This window comes from Malus domestica, chromosome 14 (genome assembly GCF_042453785.1).
Source record: "Malus domestica chromosome 14, GDT2T_hap1".
In the NCBI taxonomy this organism is placed as follows: domain Eukaryota; kingdom Viridiplantae; phylum Streptophyta; class Magnoliopsida; order Rosales; family Rosaceae; genus Malus; species Malus domestica.
In genome coordinates this window covers 7,188,785-7,205,756 of record NC_091674.1, presented here as the reverse complement: position 1 = coordinate 7,205,756, position 16,972 = coordinate 7,188,785, and the positions used below count along the sequence as shown (strand labels likewise).

At 42.6% G+C, this 16,972-nt stretch overlaps 1 protein-coding gene and 1 long non-coding RNA gene across 4 annotated transcripts; both read left to right on the top strand.

Moving 5' to 3' along the window:
* Positions 1-9,723: 9,723 nt before the first annotated feature.
* On the top strand, positions 9,724-14,516 carry LOC139191576 (uncharacterized). 3 transcript variants are annotated; one of them, XM_070812494.1, is made up of 5 exons: positions 9,724-13,387; positions 13,499-13,596; positions 13,681-13,778; positions 13,886-13,959; positions 14,135-14,516. In XM_070812494.1, the coding sequence occupies exon 1, from the start codon at positions 12,106-12,108 to the stop codon at positions 12,778-12,780; it is 675 nt and encodes a 224-aa protein (XP_070668595.1). In that variant the 5' UTR covers positions 9,724-12,105; the 3' UTR covers positions 12,781-13,387; positions 13,499-13,596; positions 13,681-13,778; positions 13,886-13,959; positions 14,135-14,516. The 3 variants fall into 3 exon arrangements, with proteins under 3 accessions (XP_070668595.1, XP_070668593.1, XP_070668594.1); XM_070812492.1 differs by having other exon boundaries at positions 13,862-13,959; XM_070812493.1 differs by having other exon boundaries at positions 13,862-13,959; positions 14,043-14,516.
* A 507-nt stretch (positions 14,517-15,023) lies between these two features.
* LOC139191577 (uncharacterized) lies at positions 15,024-16,407 on the top strand. The gene is made up of 3 exons (XR_011575652.1): positions 15,024-15,165; positions 16,073-16,228; positions 16,315-16,407. It is a non-coding gene; the product is annotated as an uncharacterized lncRNA (long non-coding RNA).
* The last annotated feature ends 565 nt before the right edge of the window (positions 16,408-16,972 follow it).

The following is a 16,972-nucleotide window of genomic DNA, read 5'->3' as shown; positions in this document are numbered from 1 at the left end:
TCTTTTGAAATCCTCTCATATCTCTTCTTCTTTCACCGTGAACACCCACACACATAGCTGCACCATCTGCTCGAAGGAAGACACCATCATCGCCATCAAAACCTCGTCTTTTTCTCTCTCTCCCATCGCAGTGAGGACGGCAAAACCCCGGAACACCTCCGACGAGTTTCTTCGTTTTTCCAATTAGGTAAGCTTCGGGTTTTCCCTCTATTCGTTCTAGATTGATGCGTGGATGTGTTTTATTGAGTATTTCCTCATTATTTCCAAGGTTTTAGAATGAGATTAGCTCAGGGGAAAGCTCACCCATCTCCGGCGAGCCCGTGGTTGTTGAGGAGATTTCCGATCACCTCCGGCCGTTCTACGGCAAACCAAAGGTATAGACTTACTCCTTTCTCTTTCCTCTTCATGTTGGTAACTAGATCAGACCCTACAGACCCCTTTTGCAATCGACTAGAGCTAGGAAAGCTCCAGCGTTCTTCTCCATTTCGCACCAAGCCTTTCAGGCTGTTTCTCAAACCCACGGGCCTTAAGCCCATTTTGTTTCAGCCTAAAACCTTTCCTTTTCATTTTTTATTTTTATTTAAAATTCCTTAAGACCCAAAGGCCTTCGAGCCATTTCCTTTAGGGCCTTTGGCCCGTTCACCCAAGCCCAAACCTTTGGCTTTCAAGCCCAAACCCAAGCCCCATTCCTTTTTATGTTGTTTTATTTTTATTCCTTATAGTTTTAAAAAGGCCTTTGGGTTGTTTTTGTTGACGGTTTAATGCCCAAACCCTAAACCCAATTTCCTTAAACCCATTTCCCTAACCTAATCGGCCCAACCCTAAAGCCCTAAACCCGGTCCAACCCTAAGCCCAGATCCGTTTGACCCGGTCAACTTTGACCTTTGACTTGGTCAACGTTGACCGTTGACTTTGACTTTCGGGTTGACTTTTCGTGTTTTCGTTCAAGACCTCTCCTAGGCTAATTTCGACATTCTGGACCCGTTTCTGAAGTCCGTTTTCCCAAATTCAATTGATTCAATAGAGTTTGACTAAATGTACCCTTTATGTGAATAGGTGCGATTATTAGCGGTGATTCCATTATTCCTTTTTGGTACAGCTTTGCACCATCGGTGTACGATGAGTGGACCTCTTAAAAAATGCATGTTTTAATAGTAGAAATGCATACATGAAAAGCATGATTTAATGATTATGTTTTATGAAATGTTTTGTGAGATAACATGCTTACTGAGGCTATATTGAATTATTACTATTTTTCCTATAACTCATGTTCTTATAGAATTTCTGATGAATGACGATATGATATTTAGACATGTTTAAAACACCTCTTTATAGTATAGATGATGGATGACTTTATACTATGAAGTTGCTTTTCAATATATACATGTTCAATGGTTTCGTACTTACCTAGTGGTCATTTCCGCTACGGGACGTAGGGATAGTTTCTGGTCTGTCCCGGGTGATGGTTTGGTGTTGGCATAGGGCCTGGAGTGTATTTCCTCTGGCTATTTAGCACAGGGATGGGGAGCCGACATGGAGCCTGGAGTGTATTTTCCTCTGACTGCCTGCTCAGAGACAGGGAGTCGGCATAAGGCCTGGGGGTTATTGGACATTCACTAGTGATTATTATATATACAGGTTATGATTTAAGACATTGCACGGCATGCTAGGTTTCAGAAAACCTATGTTTATCATTATATGTATATGTGTGTGTGTGTGTTTTCATAAAACCTAGGGGTTAGTATGTTGATAATTGTTTTATTATATATATCAACTTGGTCCACTCATGTTTGTTTTTGCGCCCCCTTCAGGACTTTATAACGAGGAATACGATCTGAACTACGAGAAATTTCCCTATTGGTGATTCAGCGATATATCTTCTCTGCTTCGGCACCTATTGTAATAGCATTTCTCTATCTTGAATTTCCGCTTGTATTCAGTATTTGACTTATGCTCTAAACATGTTATGCATTATTCTAATTTTAATAGTTAGCAGTTGAACTTTAATAATGTGTTATTAGTTCTTATTGCATGTTTTAGCATATTTTCAGCTTTTGCTTAAATTAAATGGCTTTCGTCACCCTTCGAGTGTCGGCCAGCACGTGATCATCCCGATGTCCTAAGGACATCGAGATCAGGGCGTGTCAGATTAGTATCAGAGCTTAGTTCATTCAGAGCATACTTAGGATTTCATTCCACCATTTGGTAATCATTATTTTTATAATATCCTTAATGTCCAGTTGTTCTAAATCTTGTTTGTCTTTTATCAGAATTATGGACCCAGCTGGTGGGAATGTACCTCGACGAGCTCGTTCTGGTATAGGGGAAGGAATCCAACAATTGACCAATGTTTTACGGAATGTCCTTAATAGTGGTAATAGATCGAATCGCACATACATTGAGATTGCTCGTAGTCATGGTATTCCGGATCTTCGAGTAGTTGGAGACTGTCCGAAGGCTGAAGAATGGTTGGAGCAGGTGGATGACACTCTTGAGAGTATGAGATGCCCACCAGGTGAATGGGCAGAGACTGCAGCTTATTTTCTTAAGGGGAATGCTAAGATTTGGTGGAAGTCAGTGAAGCATTCTCGTCTACCTGGTACTTCGATGACTTGGGCTACATTTCGGAGACTGTTCAGCGCACATTTTCTTAGCCCCAATTATCAGTTAAGGATGAGACAACAATTCCTGGAGTTTCGCTAGGGTGATCTGAGTATCACGGAGGTTGATAATACTTTTTGGCGTTTGTCAAGACATCATTCAGGCACTTATGAGAACCCGAGTGAAATGATGGTTCAGTTACTGCTTTGCTTGAATCCAGACTATCATGAACCAGTGGCAGCCATAAGGCACAAAAGTTATGAGGAGATGATCGAGACTTGTTTGATAATCGAGCAGTCTAGATGGGAGACTCATAATCAGGAGCAGTCATAGTTTCAGAAACCACCCAGAAATTGAAACCAACCTCTGTACCAGAACCAGAGGGGTCGTGGTTTTCGATCCCGGAGTATGAGGGAACCTGGTAGCTCCTCTAACTTTGTTGGCCCTAGACGCTCTCATTCCTTCAAACGCCAGGGCCAAGGTTCAGGTTCTTCTAACGAGGGCTCATGCAATGAAACTGGGAGGCGATCATTCAATCACTTCAGATCACCAATCACGTGTCACAAGTGTGGAGGCACGGGGCATATTGCTAGATTTTGCCTTTCAGGGCAACCTGCCAAAAGTTATGCATTTGTTCTGAGTTATAATGGACGGGGTAACCTGAGTTCTAGTTATGGCAGCAATTATACTCAGAACTATGGCGGGAGTGGGAGCCAACATACTCAATTTTCCACTTAGAGACAGCTGCAACAGTCTAGTGTGGCTTCAGGTAGTCGCACTCAAGGGAATCGAGCAGGCTGTAACAACCAGGGTTTTAGGGCTTGAGGTGGTCATAACGGTGGTGCAGGACGTCAATTCCATGGACGTATCAATGCCATGACTCAACATGAGGCTGATCAGGATCCCCAAGTTATTACTGGTATGTTACTTATCTATGGTAATTGGGCGAGAGTTCTAATTGATCTTGGTGTTACTTTTTCATTTGTGTCTTCATCATTCGCATCCTACATCGCTTGGCTATGATATGCTTGTACAAATGCCGCATGGAGATCTGTTCTGTGCACAGTGGGAGAATAAAGGTTGCCCGGTAATAGTGGAAGGGGAAATGATGGAGGCTAATTTAGTTCCTTTCAATTTGGCGGAGTTCGATGTTATATTGGGGATGGTTTGGCTATCCAGGCATCGTACATATGTCGCATGTTGGGAGATATCTGTGATGTTCAATCTACCTGGACGACCGTCAATCACATTTCAGGATGAGCGACGAATCATTCCTAATAGTATTATTTCTGTTATCCAGGCATCTAAGTTGTTGTATAAAGGATGTGTGAGATTCCTAGCCCACGTAGTGATGAAGGGTAAATATTCGTTAAGTCCTAAAAACGTGCAGGTGGTGAAGAAATTCACTGATGTCTTTTCGGAGGATTTACCAGGGTTACCGCCTGTGAAGGAAATTGAATTTACCACCGATTTACTTCCAGGTACAGACCCTATCTCTTTACCACCTTATAGAATGGCACCAGCGGAATTGAGAGAATTAAAGATTCAACTACAGGAGCTAGTGGATAAAGGTTATATCTAGCCCAACATGTCTCCCTGGGACGCTCCTGTTTTATTTGTTAAAAAGAATGATGGATCGATGAGACTTTGCATCGACTACCAGCAGATGAACCGGGTGACGATGAAGAATCGTTATCCTCTGACTCGAATCGATGACCTGTTTGACCAGTTGAATGGTGCTTAGGTGTTCTCTAAGATCGATCTTCGCTCAGGTTATCATCAGCTGCTAATTCAGGATGAAGATGTACCGAATACTACCTTCCGCACTAGGTATGGACACTTTGAATTCCGTGTCATGCCTTTTGGATTGACAAATGCACCTGCAATGTTCATGGTTTTGATGAACAAAATCTTTAGACTGTATCTGGATCGGTTTGTGATTGTGTTCATCGATGATATTCTGATCTATTCTAAGAGTGTTGACAAACACATGAAACATTTAAGGTTGGTGTTGGAAAGGTTGAGAAGTCAGCAGTTGTATGCTAAGTTCAGCAAATGTTAATTCTTGCTAAACCAGATCAGCTTTCTCGGACATGTAGTATCTACTGAGGGAATTAGTGTGGATCCTCAGAAGGTGTCGGCGATAACTACATGGAAGCAACCGAGGAATGTTACAGAGGTGAGGAGTTTTCTAGGTCTGGCTGGATATTACCGAAGATTTGTTAAGGGTTTCTCAGCAACTGCCCTGCCTCGGAATAAGTTGACTCGGAAAGAGGTTGAGTTTAAGTGGGAAGAAGATTGTGAGTGGAGTTTTCAGGAGCTGAAGCAGCGTCTCACTCAAGCTCCCGTTCTTGCTCTTCCAGACGATAGTGGTGAGTTTGAGATCTACACGGATGCATCCCTGTCAGGTCTGGGTTGTGTATTGATGCAGCATGAGAAAGTCATTACTTATGCTTCCAAACAGCTGAAGATGCATGAGAGAAACTATCCCACTCATGATTTAGAACTCGGTGCAGTAGTGTTCACTTTGAAGATTTGGAGACATTACTTGTACGGCGAGAAGTGTCACATCTTCACTGATCATAAATGTCTCAAATATATCTTTACACAGAGAGACTTGAACTTGAGGCAAAGAAGATGGATGGAACTTATCAGTGACTATAACTGCATGATCGAATATCATCTTGGACAGGCCAATGTAGTGGCGGATGCACTTTGTCAGAAATATCACGGAAAACTTGCATCCCTTAGAGCTATCCATGTTCCGCTACTATTTTCTCGTCGAGAAATGGGCGTTACGGTGAACACGGGTGATCAGGGAGCTTGGTTGGCACATTTCCAGGTTAGATTTGTTTTAGTGGATATGGTCATAGAAGCTCAGGAACTCGACCCGGAGTGTGTTGTCCTAAAGAGTTTGGTTTCCAGGGGAAAAAGGAAAGATTTTAATATTCGAAAGGATGGAGCCTTGATGTTAGAAAACAGGTTGTACGTGCCACAGGATAACGAAGCAGTGAAAAAGGAAATCCTGGATGAAACACACATTTCAGCATATGCCATGCATCCAGGAAGCACCAAATTATATCGCATTATCCGTCCGTTCTATTACTGGGTTGGAATGAAGCGAGATATGGTGGATTATGTGAGTAGATGCATTATTTGTCAACAGGTGAAGGTCGAGAGACAAAGACCTAAGTGACTAATGCAAAATCTGCCTATACCAGCATGGAAATGGGAAGACATCACCATGGATTTTGTGTATGGTTTGCCGAGGACACAGTCGAGATTGGACGGCATTTGGGTAATTGTGGATCGACTCACTAAGACTGCTCATTTCTTGCCTGTTCAACAGACTTATTCACTGGAAAAGTCGTCGAAGTTGTTCATCGATAATATTATCAGACTTCGTGGGGTACTCGTTTCCATCGTTTCAAACAGAGATCCTAGGTTCACTTCCAGGTTTTGGAAAGCTTTTAATACGGCCATGGGTACTCAGTTGCTATTCAGAATTGCCTATCATCCACATACCGATAGTCAGTCTGAGTCGACAATTCAGACATTGGAAGACATGTTGAGAGTGTATGTTCACAAGTGGAAAGGTAATTGGGATAGCTATATGTCGTTGGTTGAGTTTGCATACAATAACAGCTATCATTTGAGTATCGACATGGCACCTTATGAGGCTCTGTATGGGAAAGTGTGTCGGACGCCGTTGTGTTGGTTAGAGGTCGACGAACGAGTGTTGTTGGGACCAGAGATTGTGGACACTACCAATGCTAACATCCAACTGATTAAGAGAAACCTAAAGGCAACGCAAAACCGACAGAAAAGCATTGCGAACAAACATTCCAGGGATCGTGAGTATAAGGTTGGTGACTTTATGTTCTTGAAGTTATCTCCCTGGAAGGGTGTTGTTCGTTTTGGTAAGCGAGGAAAGCTGAGTTGTCGATACGTTGGTCCTTATCAGATTACTGAAAGAATTGGTGCGGTTACTTATAGGCTGGAGCTACCACCAGAGTTGTCACTAATTCATAACGTTTTCCACGTTTCTATGCTTCGAAAATATGTACCAGATCCCTCTCATATCATTCAGTTATTCCGTTGGTGAAAGTGCTCTGGAGGAACCACGTTGTTAAGGAAGCGACTTGGGAAACTGAGGATGTGATGAGGAGTCAGTATCCGTTTTTATTTGCTTAAGGTTGTAAATTTCGGGGACGAGTTTTTATAAGGGGGTAGATTGTTACACCCTTCCCTTATATATATATAATTATAATTCCCCCAATAAATTATTGGTTTTAAACTATTTTAAACCCTTAGATGTTTTTTTTACCCATATCTTAAGTGGGATTTTCTCACCCTCAAGCTGCCAAGTGTTAGCTCCCCAACACCCATCACGTTTCTCTTTCCCTCCCCTAGCCCGTGACCCCTTTCTTCTTATTTCTTTCTCTGCACGCTCTCTTCTATCTCTCTCTCTTTCAAAATCCTCTCATATCTCTTCTTCTTTCACCGTGAACATGCACACACATAGCTGCACCACCTGCTCGACAGAAGACACCATCATCGCCATCAAAACCTCATCTTTTTCTCTCTCTCTCTCCTGTCGCAACAAGGACAGCGAAACCCCGGAACACCTCCGGTGAGTTTCTTCATTTTTTCGGTTAGGTAAGCTTCGGGTTTTCCCTTTATTCGTTCTAGATTGATGCGTGGATGTGTTTTATTGAGTATTTCCTTGTTATTTCCAAGGTTTTAAAATGAGATTGGCTCAAGGGAAAGCCTACCCATCTCCGGTGAGCCCGTGGTTGTTGAGGAGATTTCCGATCACCTCAGGCTGTTCTACGGCAAACCAAGGGTATAGACTTACTCCTCTCTCTTTCCTCTTCATGTTGGTAACTAGATCGGACCCTAATGACCCATTTTGTAGTCGGCCGGAGCTGGGAAAGCTCCGGCATTCTTCTTCGTTTCGCACCAAGCCTTTCAGGCCGTTTCTCAAACCTACGGGCCTTAAGCCCGTTTTGTTTCAGCCCAAAACCCTTTCCCTTTCAGTTTTTATTTTTATTTAAAATTCCTTAAGACCTAAAGGCCTTCGGGCCGTTTCCTTTAGGGCCTTTGGCCCGTTCGCCCAAACATTTGGCTTTCAAGCCTCAGGGCCAGAAGGAACTTGGGCCTCAAGCCCGTTAAGCCCAAGCCCTATTCCTTTTTTTTTTTTTTTTTATTCCTTTTAGTTTCAAAAAAGCCTTTGGGTTTTTGTTAAGGGCTTGATGCCCAAACCCTAAACCCAATTTCCTTAAACCCATTTCCCTAACCTAAAACCCTAAACCCTTAGGGCCTAATCGGCCTAACCCTAAAGCCCTAAACTTGGTCCAACGTCTGACCGTTGACCATTGACTTTGACTTTCGGGTTGACTTTTTGGGTTTTCGTTCAGGACCTCTCCTAGGCTAATTTCGATGTTCTGGACCCGTTTCTGAAGTTCGTTTTCCCAAATTCAATCGATTGAGTAGAGTTTGACTACATGTACCCTTTATGTGAATAGGTGCGATTATTAGCGGTGATTTCATTATTCATTTTTGGTACAGCTTTGCACTATCGGTGTACGGTGAGTGGACCCCTTCAAAAATGCATGTTTTAATAGTAGAAATGCATACATGAAAAGCATGATTTAATGATTATGTTTTATGAAATGTTTTGTGAGATAACATGCTTACTGAGGCTAGATTGAATAATTACTATTTTTCCTATAACCCATGTTCTAATAGAATAATATGATGGATGACGATATGATATTTAGAACATGTTTAGAACACCTCTTTATAGTATAGATGATGGATGACTTTATACTATGAAGTTGCTTTTCAATATATACATGTTCAATGGTTTCGTACTTACCTAGTGGTCCTTTCAGCTACGGGACGTAAGGATAGTGTCTGGTCCATCCTGGGCGACAGTTTGGTGTTGGGATAAGGCCTGAAGTGTGTTTCCTCTGGCTATTAAGCACAGGGACGGAGAGCTGGCATGGGGCGTAAAATGTATTTTCCTCTGACTGTCTGCTCAAAGACAGGGAGCTGGCATCGGGACTGGGGGTTATTGGACATTTACTAGTGATTATTATATATACAGGTTATGATTTAAGACATTGCATGACATGCTAGGTTTCGGAAAACCTATGTTTATCATTATATATATATATATATATATATATATATATATATGTGTGTGTGTGTGTGTGTGTGTGTGTGTTTTCATAAAACCTGGGGGTTAGTATGTTGATAACTGTTTTATTATATATATCAACTTGGTCCACTCATGTTTGTTTTACGCCCCCTTTAGGACCTTATAACGAGGAATACGATCTGAGCTACGAGGAATTTCCCTACCAGTGATTCAGTGATATATCTTCTCTGCTTCGGCACCTATTGTAATAGCACTTCTCTATCTTGAATTTCGCTTGTATTCAGTATTAGACGTATGCTCTGAACATGTTATGCGTTATCCTAATTTTAATAGTTAGCAGTTGAACTTTAATATTGTGTTATTAGTTCCTATTGAATGTTTTAGCATATTTTCCAGCTTTTGCTTAAATTAAATGGCTTTCGTCACCCTTCGGGTGTCGGCCAGCACGTGATTATCCCGATGTCCCAAGGACATCGGGATCGGGGCGTGTCACCAACTACCATTTTTTTCCACTCATTTCCCCACCCTCCCTCTTTCTTTCTCTTTCTTGTCTCCTTTCGCCCCTCCCTCTTCCATACGTCAACTTATCTTCTCTCTTTCATCTCTCATCTCTCATTTTTGATCTTCGACTTAGCCCCACCCCCTTTCTCTTTCTTCTCCCCTCATGTTCATTTTCTCACTTTTATATATATTTATATTACAATTTTGAACTTATTTCGTAGTTTTATTATTTTAGAACTTTTGGTACAACAGAAAGTGTCAGGTTTTGTGACCTTCGCTTGGTTGCTTCGGTCACTAGTGAGGATAAGTACGTAAATGAATAGAGACAGAGAAGCAAACACAGGATGTACGTGGTTCACCCAGATTGGCTACGTCCACGGAGTAGAGGAGTTCTTATTAGTAGTGAAGGGCTTACACAAGTACAAAGGATCAAGCTCTCAATTTAGTGAGTTCTTGTGAATGATTTAACACAAAATGGCATTCGGCAATATTGTGGGGGAATGACCCCTATTTATAGAAAAACTTGTAGCTTTGTCACATTGACATGTGTCATGTTATGATTGGTTCTTGATGTTGACACGTGCTGCGCTCTGATTGGCTTCTAATCTTGACACGTGTCGAGTAGTGATTGGCCTCCTGGTCGGAGGGGAACTCTTCTGGGTCCTTGACAGTATAGCGTTGGCCGGTGCTCGGTAGTTTCGGGATTGGTCAAGTATGGTACAAACAGTGCTCCCCTAAGTTCCCGAGTGAGGGAAACTCCTCGGTTGGGGACTTGCAAGATCCAATCCCTTGAGTAATCACGAAACTTCTAAGTACCGAAGTGTGGTCTGATCTTCATCTGCCCTTCTCTGGAAATACCTTTCCTCCATCCGGGAATGGTGTACTTAGCTGATGTTGACGCACAAGGTAATGTATCAATTTCACTTGAAGCTTAGTTGTAGTTTCGGGCTTAGTCAAGTGTGATACAAACCCTATAGTAGGAGTCCCCCAAGTCGCCGAGCTAGGAGATCTGCCGAAAGAGGCGACAGACAAGGTAAGCAGTCAAACTTCCAAGTAAGCAACCCAGGATCAGAGGTTTGACGTCGGCTTCCGGTTGATTGTTCTCATTCTCCTTGTCTCTCATTCAACTGCCAGGATAAGGAGAAGCAAATGGATAAGAGATGATATGAGATACTTTTGCTTTTGAAGAAGTAACTTTCCACAGGCTTATTCTTGAACTGTGCTGGAGGGTTTTCTGGTGCCCTTCAGAGTATAAGGCCGACTCAAAAATTTGAGGGTCAAAACAAGTCCATCAAATCTAGAGTACGTTCGACCTTGATGATATGGGATACTTTTGCTGTTGACGGAATAATGAATGTGGTATGGAAAGGTGTCGTGCTGTAGTGATCTGTTTCAGCTCACCGTTGAACCTTCTGCTTCAATCTTTTGCATGGCAGAAGTGGTGTGCAACCTTTGCATTTAAATGGTCCTTCAGAACATTCCTTCATAGTGACTCATCCACGCTTGGCAGCTTCAGTGTAAAGAGCCAATATCTGATCAACTGTCATGAGGTATTTGCCGGTGGAATTCGTGACCTTGACAGCAGTTGAGGATGAGTACTCGAGAGCAATGCTAAGTAAGCAACCAGGCAAAGGCTCCAGGCAGTCAGTTCCAAATTGGAGGTTTGATTTCAGGTTCCGACTGACTGCTCTCTTTCTCCTTGTCCTGCAGGTGTGGACAAGGACAAAGACAAAGACAGGGAGAAAGCATGATATGGGATACTCTTGCTTTCGACCCTGATGATATGAGATACTCTTGTTCTTGGTGTGGCTTATTTGCTGAGGTATTATCGGGGGGAAATAAAGCTGAGTATTTCGAGAGGTTATGTTGAGGGTGCCTTTTCGAATGTGAGAAAGGGTTGAGCATTTTTGCAGGTTTGCCTGTCCGTTGAGGAGGGAGGTCAATGTATATAGGGATTTCCCAATAACAAGTAGTAATGCTATTCCTTTACCCTTCTTGGTCACAGCAATGTAGTGGGAGCTGCCAGCTTCACGTGTTTTAATTTTGTCAGAGCACTTTGAAAAAGTGGTATGTGGTATCTGGAAAGCTGATATTACGTGTGGAGATTACAGACAAGCTTTATCTAAGGAAATCTGGCTCTCGAAGTTCTGAGAGTTGTGCCTCTTCGGTTTTCGAACAAGCAATCCCGTCGAGGATCTGACTCTCGAGATTCGGAAAGCGGTGCTACTCCGGTTTTTGAGAAAGTAATTATGTTGGGAGTCTTTTCTCGAATGTGAGTAAAGGTTGGTCGTTCTTGCCAACCTGTCTTGCCACAAAACACGGAGGTCGACACACATAGGGACTTTCCAGTTGTCAAGCAGTGGTGCTGTTCCTTTACCCTTATGGGTAATAGTAGGGTAGCTGGCACTTCGAAATTCTCGTGCCTAAACTTTGTCAGAGATCTTTGACAAAGTTATATGTGGTACCCGAGGAGTTGATGGTGCATATGGAGAGCGGTGATTGATCAGTAAGATTCACGTGCTTTCTGCTTCACCAGAAATCTTCGACAGATTGCCCGTAATTTCCGCAAAGCTGATTGTGCATGTGACAGGTGCTGACGAGGCTGCAAAAGCAGGTGCTTCTTCGATTTCTGAGATCGGCCCTCGTGGTCTCTGAGCAGCCCAGCTTTTGAGAAAGCAAACGCCTCTTCGATTTCTGAAGCTCCGTCGAGTGCAGATTTTTATAGAGGCTGGCATTAAGTTCCACAGCACACTTGAATCTCTACCAGTAGAAGCTCATTTCTTGCACTTCTAAGATCTTGATTTGTCTGACCTCTTCCTTCTTCAACACATTTGAAAATGTCTGGACCCTCCGACCGTCGTTTTGACTTGAACCTTGGAGAAGAGACAGCCACGCCTTCTCCAGACAACATATGGCGCCCATCCTTCATATCCCCTACTGGTCCTCTTACCGTTGGGGATTCTGTGATGAAGAATGATATGACCGCTGCAGTGGTGGCCAGGAACCTTCTCACTCCCAAAGATAACAGACTACTTTCCAAACGGTCTGATGAGTTGGCTGTTAAGGACTCTCTGGCTCTTAGTGTTCAGTGTGCAGGTTCTGTGTCTAATATGGCCCAACGCCTATTTGCTAGAACCCGCCAAGTTGAATCATTGGCTGCTGAAGTGATGAGTCTCAAACAGGAGATTAGAGGGCTCAAGCATGAGAATAAGCAGTTGCACCGGCTCGCCCATGACTATGCTACAAACATGAAGAGGAAGCTTGACCAGATGAAGGAATCTGATGGTAAGGTTTTACTTGATCATCAGCGGTTTGTGGGTTTGTTCCAAAGGCATTTATTGCCTTCGTCCTCTGGGGCTGTACCTGGTAATGAAGCTTCAAATGATGAACCTCCAATGCCTCCTCCTTCTGGGGTTTTGTCAAGTACTGAGGCTCCGGATAACCACCCTCCGGTGCTTTCTCTTTCTGGGGCTCTACCGACTGCTGAGACTTCCCCTAAGCAACCTTTGTGAAGGCTCCCTTTTGTTTGTTTATTTTGACTCATGTATATGTACATATTTGTGGCTTATCGAAAATATTAATAAATAAGCTTTGCTTCATTTCAACATATTGTGTTAAATACACCAAAGCCTTTTTCATAAAGTTCTTTGAATTTTTTGCTTTTGTTGAAACCTGTATTGTTGAAGCTTTGTGAGTGGAGCATGTAGTTTGAGGTAGTGTTCCCTTAATTTCCCGAGTGAGGAAAACTTCTCGGTTGGAGACTTGAAAAATCCAAGTCACTGAGTGGTTGTGAGACTGTCGAGTATCAAGGTGCAGTAGCATATGGTGGGAGTCCCCCAAGTCTTCAGGCGAAGAGAGTTGCCGAATGAGGTGTCTAGCTAGTAGTCAATGTCATGAGTAGGAAAACTTCACTTGTTTCTTTTCGAAGTGGTAACCCAGGGCTCTTTCTTCATATATTGTTTTTTGTTATGAAGATGTGTTAGGCCCAAAGAAGTGGAGGCCTATGAACTTTTTTTTTTTTTTTTTTTTTTTTTTTTTTTTTTTTTTTTTTTTTACTCCCTCCCTTTTTCTTGTGTCATTTACATGGGTGTATTCGAATGGAGCTGAATGAGGGGTAGGGTATGACTCATTATCATGTGCCATGATTTTGTCTTCCTTTAGCTTCTCTTTTGCTTTGCTTTAGTCTTCCTTTAGCTTTTCTTCAATATAACATCATTTTCTGTGGCTCAGATCGCAAAACCATCTTCATGAAAGTTGTTCCTTAGCTCGTGAACTACAACATATCCGAATTGGAGATCCATCGGAGCAGTACAACTCCAGAAATTCAGGTATGATGAGTGATTGTTCGTCATTTGTATATCAACGCGTCAAACTTGTTGTGAGCTTCAAAAACTCCATTTTCTCTTGCTCAGATCAACATACTTTCTTCATCGAAGTTGTTCCTTAACTTGTGAACTACAACATATCCAAATTTGAGGTCCCTCGGAGCAGTATAACTCCAGAAATCCAGGTATGATGAGTGACTGGTTATTATTTTTCTGTCAACCCGTCAGATTTGTTGTGAGCTTTGAAACTCTATTTTCTCTTGCTCAGATCAGCATGCTTTCTTCATTGAAGTTGTTCCTCAGCTTGTGAACTACAACATATCCAAATTTGAGATCCCTCGGAGCTGTATAACTCAAGAAATTCAGGTATGATGAATGACTGGTTATTATTTTTCTGTCAACCCGTCAGATTTGTTGTGAGCTTTGAAACTCTATTTTCTCTTGCTCAGATCAGCATGCTTTCTTCATTGAAGTTGTTCCTCATCGTCTCTTTCATAACATATCAAAAATTCAGAATGAACTAATGGTTAAATATTTCCAGATCTTCGAAACATCACAGCAGCTTCGAAATCTGCAAGAATCCGACTGTCATGCTTGGAGCTTCAACACTTTAATTTCCGTGGCTCAAACAGAAATGGTTCCTTCTTGAAAGTTTTTCATCTGCTCAAGAACTAGAGGGTGTCCAAAATTCAGCTCCATTGGAGAGAAGAAGCAGCTGCAAAAATTTGATAGGGAAAAGGAGGCGAAGCTTTGTTGGATTTCTAGGCTGGGGAAGATTCCAGTTTTTGTAGCAACTTCAGTACTGGTGAATTGCTTGTATTTTTGTCCATAACTAAATTTTGGACTTTGAATTATTATTTGATCTATCATAATATGTTTGGGAACATATATAAGTGAATAAATAAGAAGGAAGATTTTGGGCCCTTGTGGGTGTAAAACAAAAAATGTTTAGGTTGTGTGAACAAAATTTGTTTATTTGGAGCAAGGTTTTGTGTTGAAGCTTTGTAGGTGAAGCTTTGGTGTTGAAGCTTTCTAGGTGAAGCTTTGATGGTGAAGCTTTGTAGATGAAGCTTTGTAGATGAAGCTTTCTAGGTGAAGTTTTTTTAGGTGAAGCTTTGTAGGTGAAGCTTTTTAGGTGAAGCTTTGTGGGTGAAGCTTTGGAGGTGAAGCTTTTCGGGTGAAGCTTTTTTTGGGTGAAGCGGGTGAAGCTTTTTTGGGTGAAGCTTTGTGGGTGAAGCTTTTGAGGTGAAGCTTTGTGGGTGAAGCTTTGGAGGTGAAGCTTTTCGGGTGAAGCTTTTTTTTTTGGTGAAGCTTTGTGGGTGAAGCTTTTTTGGGTGAAGCTTTGTGGGTGAAGCTTTTGAGGTGAAGCTTTGTGGGTGAAGCTTTGGAGGTGAAGCTTTTCGGGTGAAGCTTTTTTGGATGAAGCTGTTTTTTTTTTTTTTTTTTTTTTTTTTTTTTTTTTTTTTTTTTGGCGCTTGACACGGTCTTCATTTGCTTGTTTTGTAGTGACTGTGGAAGACGGATTGCTTTCTGATTGAGAAGGGTTCCGGCATCGCTTTGCACCATCTTCATGTGGGTAATATAGGAACTTCCTTATGTTTTGATCATGCATGTAGTGATAGAATTTGTTTCTTCTTATTGTAGATGTCAGAGCCTGGAAGTTCTAGTGATGAGGGCTCTTCTAGCTTTAGCTCTAAGTCTGAGTCTGCAATGTCGGAGTCTTCAGGGTCTTTGTTAGAGTCCGGTACTAGAGAAACATTGGATGATCTTCCCAACCGTCAAACTTTAGCTATTGCTAGTTCTTCCACCATGGCGTTGGGTGAGGGGGTTGTTTTTTATGCCATACCCATAGTTCGCTCTGAGTTCACAGCAGACCATCTAAAGAATAACTTGTTAGATAATGAGAAGCAGGTTGAGGCGCTAAGGCAGTCATGTAATATCCCTCGTAGTGTAGGGATACGTTTGGTACATGATGAAGAATGGCCTTCTGAGCCTCCCCAGGGTCATGTTATGTTCTACACCCAGATATTACTGACTTTAGGGGTGAGACTACCTTTACATCCGTGGTTGCAAAAGATGTTATCTTTGATCGGATATGCACCTGGGCAACTCAATCCTGGTTTCTGGGATACTTTGATTGGATTTTATATCATTTGGATGGAGTGTGGGTTGTGTGAGCCTTCCTTCCATCAGTGGCGTTACTGTTACAAGATGCGCCCAGCAAAATCATGCACTGGTTATGCCGAGTGTGCATGTCGGAGTGAGAGAGAGCGTATTGTGTATGGTAAGAAAAAGGCATACTACACATGGAAAAACCGTTGGTGCTTTCTGTATAATGATTGGGAGTATGATAAGGGTGTCACGCCTGAGCGACGTGTGCTTACTCACTTCCAGACTGTAGGTTGTAACGTATCAACCGTTCGTACTATTTGCTATTTGTTGTGGTCTTTTCTTGCTTCTAACACTTTGCTTCATGTAGTGACGCGGGGCACCATCCAACTGTTTGGGCAAGAGCTATCTGACATAGAGAAGGTGTTGAGGGTGCCCAAAGAGGATAGACACTTAAGCAAGCTACGACCCTTATTTCGTCGGTACGGTTTTCAACCCTTAGTTTCCGAGAGCCAGGGACGATCGAGTAAGTTGTATCCTTCATGTAAACTTAGCTCAATTCCTTACTTTATTTGGAAAGTTGTATTTCTTATTTTGATTTTCCTTATGCAGTGGAGAAGGTAAGCAAGAAAACAGGGACTAGCACCCATAAAAGGAAAGCACCAGTGTTAGTTCCTTCGGAAGACATCCTACCGCATAAGAAAATTCATAAGTTCCGAGGGGAACCATCCGTTAGACCTAAGTCCCAAGATGGGGTCCTTAAGGGGCCTGCCTTTAGGAAGACTGGAGTCAAGACCGTTGATGATGCTACTGCCGTAGTTGTAGGAGAAGGGAGCCGACTGTTGCCTCATCCTCTTACCATGGAGCACACTGTCCAGGAAAGTGATCCTGGTTCCCGCCATGAGGGGAAAGGCAAGGAAAGAGCTGGCAGTGTCCCGTGGAAGGACTTGAGGGTTGCCACGCGGCCAAAGGATTTTGGGGATATCAACAATTGCTTGGCAGGGCGTCGATTCGCCTTCGATGAGCTCGGAGAGCCCTTAGCTAAGGATGAATCGGATTGCGACCGGATGTTGAAGCTGTCTTCATATATGAGTGTTACTTTGTCATTTCCTTACTTTTTCCTCTTTATTATCATTATTTAGGTAGTGATGATCGTCTTGCCATGCAGGTCATGGCCGAGTATCACGACAGACTGCAAGAGGTTGAGCGGTACAAGGCAAAACTGAAGGAGAATAAGCAGCTTGTGGACGAGGCCCGAAGGAATAAGGGA